The 7,098-nt window shown below is 42.0% G+C and overlaps 1 protein-coding gene across 5 annotated transcripts in view; it reads left to right on the top strand.

The window, feature by feature from the left end:
- Ss18 (SS18 subunit of BAF chromatin remodeling complex) overlaps nucleotides 1-5,207 on the top strand; it is a 73,786-nt gene extending 68,579 nt beyond the window's left edge. For all 5 annotated transcript variants that reach the window (XM_059245848.1, XM_059245849.1, XM_059245847.1 and 2 more), the window contains one exon: nucleotides 3,541-5,207. In XM_059245848.1, the coding sequence (XP_059101831.1) occupies nucleotides 3,541-3,567 (27 nt within the window). In that variant the 3' untranslated portion in view covers nucleotides 3,568-5,207. The remainder of the gene's footprint in view (nucleotides 1-3,540) is intronic.
- The last annotated feature ends 1,891 nt before the right edge of the window (nucleotides 5,208-7,098 follow it).

Genomic DNA, 7,098 nt, shown 5'->3' with positions numbered 1-7,098 from the left:
GGTGCTGCATTGGCTGGCGGTGGAGCCTCCAGGCGCTCTTCCTGCCGTCCGTCCGTCACGCCCTCAGCCCCGTGTGTCTACACTTGCTCTTTAGTGAAGACGACAGTACAGAGACTGACCCAGAACGGGGAGTGGGTATAAGCCCTGCCTGCTTTTAAGAAGAGCAGAGTCGGAGGAGAGGGCAGAAATTAAGTTTTATTTTATTAATATAGCTTATATTGGGTATATGAGTGTTATGCCCACGTGTGTGTCTGTGCACCGTGTGTGTGCAGTGCTTGTGAAGGTCAGAAGAATGCACTAGGTTCCCTGGAACTTGAGTTAAAGACAGCTGGGAACGGCCGTGTTAGTGCTGGGGATTGAACCCAGGTCGTCTGGAAGAGCAGCCAGTGTTCTTAACTGCTGAGCCAGAGTATGGAAAGTAGAATTCCTCTCGACTATTTAAGGTGCCTTAAGGTCTGCTGAGGGGCTAGGAGATGGCTCGGCTGTGAAAGCACTTGCTGCAGTGGCAGAGGACCCAGTCAGTGGCTCACAGCCAGCTGTGTTCCAGCTGCAGGGCGTTCCTCCCGACTGCCACGCGGGCACTGCATTCCTGTGCCTAGACCCATACACACGCATCATATAAGATCATTTTTTAAAAACTAAGAATCTGGTTGTATAAGTTGATGGATTCTAAACTCTAGATTAACATTTTAAAAGGTGAGGCTCTTAGTCATATGGCTGTTGTTGTTGCTGCACACATGCCGGGCAGGCCAGTCGGATGCTGAGGGTTGTAGAACGGCTGGCTGTCTCCATCTCCTTCTTTTAGCATTGGCCCATGCTCCTGTCTCACACTTAGAGGTCAGAGGTCGTTAGTGTGCATCTACATCACTCTCCTACTTCCCTTGCCTTTACAGTTCTTCCTTCTTAGTCCATCTGAACTGCAGCTCAGAGAGCGTAGGTGTTTAGTAAGTCATCGAACAATCCACACAAAACACCTGTTGATCTGTGACCTGCAGCTCAGAGAGCGCAGGTGTTTGAGGAAGTTACTGAGCAGTGTTATACCTGCTGTCTGTTGGGATTTTTAAATTGGTGTGGTGTGTATTCGTGTGTGTTCTTCACTGAGGCAGGGTCTCTCACCCGAACCCAGCACACAGCAGTTTCTCTGGTCTAGCTAGCCAGCTCGCTGTAGGATCCCATGTCTGTTCCTCTGGCTCTGGGGTTCCAGGCGGGCTGCTGTGCCTGTCCAGCCTCTGATCTCTTTATTTTTGAGGGTGGAAGAAGGAGGGAGAACCGAAGCAGATTCTTCAGCCCAGTAGCGACAGAATTGTCGTGGCAGTTTATGTAGTTCAGACAGATAAGTTTACAGTGAATTGAGAACCAACACTTCTTCATGGTGCATCCGTGCTCTCCATCGCTGTATCCAGTTCCCTGAGTTGACAACCTTGACTGTCCTTAGCGTGTACACCCTCTTCTAGTAAGTCGAACTTGAGCCAAGTAACAGATCTCATGGCCAATTCCGTAACAATGTATCCAGTGGCTAGCTACTTGTCAGAACCTTCTCTTTCTCAAGTCAGTACTCAGCTGTCACCCATCTGGCCCTGGGTCTGGCTTCCTGGCTTAGCTGACTCCATCCTGCTGTTGTCCACAGGACCTGGAGTGATCTTCTGATAGCAGCAGCCACATTCTGACCCCTTCTCTCCGGGGTGGCTTCAGTGTCACAGGTTTAAGGCTCCACCCCGCGTTGGCCCTAGGAAGGATGGCTTCTTTCCAGTCTTCTGCTGCACAGTCCAGCACTGCGTATTTACACCACCAGCTGCTCCTCCTTCTTCCTCTTGGATCACGTGGGCCTCTTGCTTTTTCTGACATACATCTGGCTACCTCAGAGCCATTTTGTTTGCAGCTCCCTCCTCCTGAAACTCTCCCCTCTACCCAGTCCCTCCCAACTGGCTTTGTCACATGGCCGCAGTCGTGAATGTTTGTCGTGGATTACGTGGTCTTCCTTTCTGTATTTGGAAATAGCCAGGGGTAGTGACTGATGCCTGTAATTGAGCACTGGGGAGATTGAGACACAGTGGATCATATGGTAGGGGTGGAAGTCACATGGTAGGGGTGGAAGTCACATGGTAGGGGTGGACCATTGCCCTCCTTCTGCACCTGGGGCCTGGAATTCTAGGTAGTTACTGGGTATCATTGCCTTGTAGGTGATGGCAACTCAGTGTTACAAAGCAGACCAAGTGACGCCTTTCCAGAGCTCACGCTGAGGGCGGTAAAGGGCATTGGGAGCACTGTTGGAAAAAGGCGAGCACTTTTCCATTGGAGATAGGTTTGCCTCCTGGCCTGTACACACCAGGCCTGTGCACACCAGTCACACAAAACACAAGAAGTAGTTGTATTCAAGTCCACTGCACAGGCAGCATAGGACAGCAGTCTCAGATATGAAAAACAAGTTAGGTGAGCCCTTTGGAAACTGTTGGTGAATGTAGCAGAAATAAATTAATAAGGTCTTTTCCTAGATAGAAAAGGAACTCCCTAAAGATAAGTGTGAACAAAAACCACTGAAGTGTTTTAAAAACAAAAACCTTGTTATACGTTTGCTGGTGTGTACACGCTCACATGTGCACACTGGAATCATGGCGTACCTGTAGCAATCAGACCGTTGCAGGAGTTATTTTCTTTTCCCAACTCTAGATCCTGAACTCCTCAGTCTTGAGGCCTCATGGCAAGTCAGCTGAGCCTTCTCACCAGGCTCCTTTCCAGCAACTGTGTGCAATATGCTCTCTTTATTAGCATCTCACATCACACCTGCACAGGGGAGTGTTTCCCATCAATGTTGAGACTAGGTGTGTTACAGTTAATCAGTAAGTTAACTCACTTATTTTGAGACAAGGTTTCACCATAGTCTTGGTCTCAGACTTCTAGGCTGAAGCCTCTTTGGCCTCCATGGTGGCTTAGACAGCAGACATAAACCATGGCACCTGCTCATTAGGAAAACCTTCTCGTGTCCTGTCTTGGTGAAGGAAACTAAGTCTCAGTATTTTTAGGCAAGAATAAAGGTAGCAGCAGAGTTAGAACTTGAGTTCAGTGTTGGGCTTAGGTTCTGTAATGTGAGACAGTTAACTACAGGAGACCAACAGTTACCCTTTTAAAAACGTTTAAGTTTTATATATATATATATACACACACACACGCAAGTCTGTGGGGGTCTGTGCATGTGTTTCTCATAGAACCTAGAACTCTTTGACTACACTGGCCATTAGATCTACCTGCTCACTCTGCCCCCACCCCCTCCCCCAAATCCTAGGGTTACAGGTGTGTGCTACCAGATCCAGCTTTGAAGTACTTTGAAGTACTTTCTGTAATTTAGGCTGTAAGGTGTATTTGCAATTGAATATAATACCAGGAAAATTAGAGTGATAATACCTAATACATAAACGTTTGAACTTATTGGATGTATAGTTGCTTTCCTGATACAATGACATTACAAATACATTTGTAATTTTCTGTCTTAAACTAACTTAGGTCAAGCTCTTAACTAATTGTGTTTTTAAATTTATCTTTTAGGGACAATATGGAAATTACCAGCAGTGAAAATGTCCTTACATTCCAATAGCCAGTATCTATTAGCAGCCATACTGTCACAACTTCTGCACTGTGGACACCTCCCTGTGAAGACTCCTTCCATTCCGCCTGGTTTTGGGGAAAATGTTTGGATAAGTGGCTGCTTTATCAGCAGTCTTTGTGGGTTAGTTTCTAAAGGCTCAGTAGCTACCAAATATATCTGATTTCACAGTTCTACTCTAGATGGCAACATTGGACAGAAAATGCATCGACAGGAAGTAATTTGCAGCGATTTCGGAACTATGTTCCAAATGGACTGTCACAGACTGAGAGGTGTCAACAGCTTTGTATGTTTACGAAGGTTAAGGGGGTTTCATACTTTTCCACAGATTATTTTGTAAGGGGAAGGGGGAAATGTACACTTTTTACAGCAGCAATATTTTGTATATTATGTTTATTTCATGTGATGAATATGCAAGGCGGCACACTACGCACTGGGCGGAATGAAAACTCTGTCACTGTGGAGTGTGGTAGATGCTTGGTGAAGACACAGGTGAGGGAGGACAGAAGCACACCGCATGTACTGTTAGTTCTTAGAGGAAAGTCACGTCTCTTATCTACCAGTTCAGCAAGGGCACTGCGATACAGTTTCTCAGTACAAAGACATTTTTTTTAAAAGCCTTCCAGTTATGTGCATTAAAGCCTTTTTGTAAAGATGATTTCTAATACTCTTTTCAAATGCAGGCAATAATTATGTTGCATCTGTGAATGTGCAGGTTCGTGTAAATGAAGTGTGAAGCCTCTCAAAACAGCAATAACTGCAGAGGAAAAGGCACTGGTTTTTACCTTGTTTGAGCAATCAGGGAGCTTAGTGAGTACCGTCAACACATTCTAACCACACCAAAGAGGACTCAGTGGTGATCTGATCGTATTATTTTTTTAATGTTAGTATAATTGGTTCGTGGAACAGAGTAAGAGAAGTCCAGGAGACTTTACACACTTGTATTTTAACTCTCTTAATTGGATATAAGTAAAGGGGCTCCTTCATGTTCCTCTCTTCATCTTAGTTACTATAACGGGAAAATGCTTTTGATGGGCATTTCTCATCTGTATGGAAAGCCTTGAGGTTGTATTTTATGGTTCCTTGTTTTTAAGCATGACATACATAATCATTATTTGAGACTGGTTATTTTAGCTAAATTTGGGATATTGCACTGGTCAGGAAAGCATGCACTGAGAGATTTCTGAACACATCTATTTAAGCATACTTTGAAAACATCTAGCCCAAAGGTAAGTTGCTGTGTCCTCACAGTTGTCTGTATCCAGGGAATATGACATACTCTTTGTAATTGACTTAGTTTTTGCCATTTCTAGCTGGAAACAGAACAGAAGGGTGCTGTAAATTCAAGAAGCAAAGCACACTGTTCTCACCATACTGTAATCAAAGGAGGGGCTCGCGTGTCTGTGTAAGCCAGAGTGTGTGTTTTAAGGTCAGAATAACTTGGTCCATAGAAAATAGGCATCAAGTCTGAACAGATGAGGCATGGGGAGCCTTACTGTGATTGAAATGCTTATAGGTTCTGTGCCAGGTTCTCCCTACCACTGTGTACTTTGTTGCTATTTAAAACTGTATCAACTGTAACGAAAGAATAAATTATTTGTGATTTTAATTTTCTCATTTGTTTCTTTAAATTAGATCTCTTTGACTCTACTGTTTTGTCTGGAGACCATACTCTGGGTTTTTATGTAAGTTCGTCCAGTACGAATAGACTATATTTGTATTCTAGGACTTGATCAAAATTCTCTTGCCATGCCCAAGTTAATTAGAATTAACTGTTCAGTAATCAGCGTGTTGTGTAGGCTGTTTGTTGCAGAATTCTTTCGCTGAAAATGAAGTCCATGAGGCTATAATCAAGATGACTGAATTAGATAAATGAGTTGAGGAGACAAAATTGTGCTGATCCCAACCTGGTGGAGATACGTTATCTCATTTGAAATGAGCTCAGCTGACATTAAGAAATAATTTGTCTTGCCAGCCCATCTTCTGTTGTCTTATTCTCCTTTAATGGAAACTAAAATTGCAATTTTAATAAGCAGAATTTCCTCCAGGACTTTCCTCCTGGAGACTGGTGCGTTTGCAAGGTTTAATTGTTTTATAACAGTCCTATTTCGTAAAAGTTTTTAATTGGTGGTGACAAAGATTACCTTACTCCTTTGGTACCTAGTAAGAACAATAACTTCACCGGTAGCTTTTCTACCAAAGTTGACATTTTCATATAGAAAAAAAGTAAAATTTTCATGTTAGCAAATGAATTCTAATAAATAAATATTATAGCATCCCATAAAATCCTAACAGGAGTAGTGTGGTTATTGATAAGGCTTTTCAGAATAATCAAGTGTGCTAGTTCTGTTGTGTGCAACTGTTATGTTAGCATTATTCTGTAGCTTCATCTGGTGCTACACTGTTGGAGCTTTAATGGATTTTCAAGTCAAAGTGCAGAGTGGGGTCATGTGCTCCTGTGTGCAGTAGCCCAGTTTATCCACCTTGCAGTCAGTGCTGGTCTTCTGTTGTCTGTACCCCATCTCACAAGCAGAGGCAAACACTGTTGTGTAGCTCATAAATAGTTCAGTAAGGACCTGAGTGACTTCTCGATTTCACAAGATGCCTTGGACTTGGAGGAATCTTCTTTTCCTGAAATTCTTTATTTTCAATAGCAATGTTTAGTTAGACACCATCTCAGAACCTGTACGTTCATACTGCTGCCTTTCCTTCCACATTAAATAAAAGATTAACAAGCAAATTACCAACAGTGGACGTTTTATATAACTTTATCCCATAAAAAATAATTTTTAAGGATCTGGTAGGTTTTCCCTGCTTGAGTTTTGACATATAGTCAGCAGATACATAATACATATTCTCATTTTCTTTTCAACAAGAGAAGAATTGTGCTTTGCTGTTTTGTAATGTCTTTTTTCTTTTTCTTTCTTTCTTTTTTTTTACTATTATAGAAACAATTCTCATAAACTCCCCAGCAGAGTTCTTTATCTGTGCTTGGGGACGTTCATGGACACTTCATGTCTTGTGTGTTAGCTTTATGCATATGTTGGTCTTTGTCTCTTTGGTGTCTTACAGATCTTTTTATCTGTCACTTTTAAAACTTTGGATTATGATGTCTTTCACTATATTAAAGGTTTCCTGTAGCAAATTTATTAAGTAATACTATTTGCTTGCATTTTAAAAATTCACTTTACTTGCTATGATTTAGGGCATTAACTTTTTTCCATACAAGTAGCCAACTGTTTTGCCATTCATTAAAAAAGTCATTGTCTTGCAGTGATTTGGGTTCCATTTTATTGCTTTTGTTAAAAATTTAATTATAATATGTAAGGTATGTTAAATATTCCATTTCAAAGACTAAATAGAGTCATTCATAAAATAGAACTACTTAATTGCCACAGAGATGAGGTCTTCTTTTCCTCTGAATTTTTTTATTGGATAAAAGTTATTTGCAGACTTACAAACAATGACTGGCTTCTTACTAGTAAGAATCATTCAGATAT

The sequence above is a fragment of the Peromyscus eremicus genome, chromosome 19 (assembly GCF_949786415.1).
Source record: "Peromyscus eremicus chromosome 19, PerEre_H2_v1, whole genome shotgun sequence".
Classification (NCBI taxonomy): Eukaryota; Metazoa; Chordata; class Mammalia; order Rodentia; family Cricetidae; genus Peromyscus; species Peromyscus eremicus.
The sequence above is the reverse complement of the archived record's forward strand: the minus strand, read 5'-3'. Positions and strand labels throughout refer to the sequence as shown.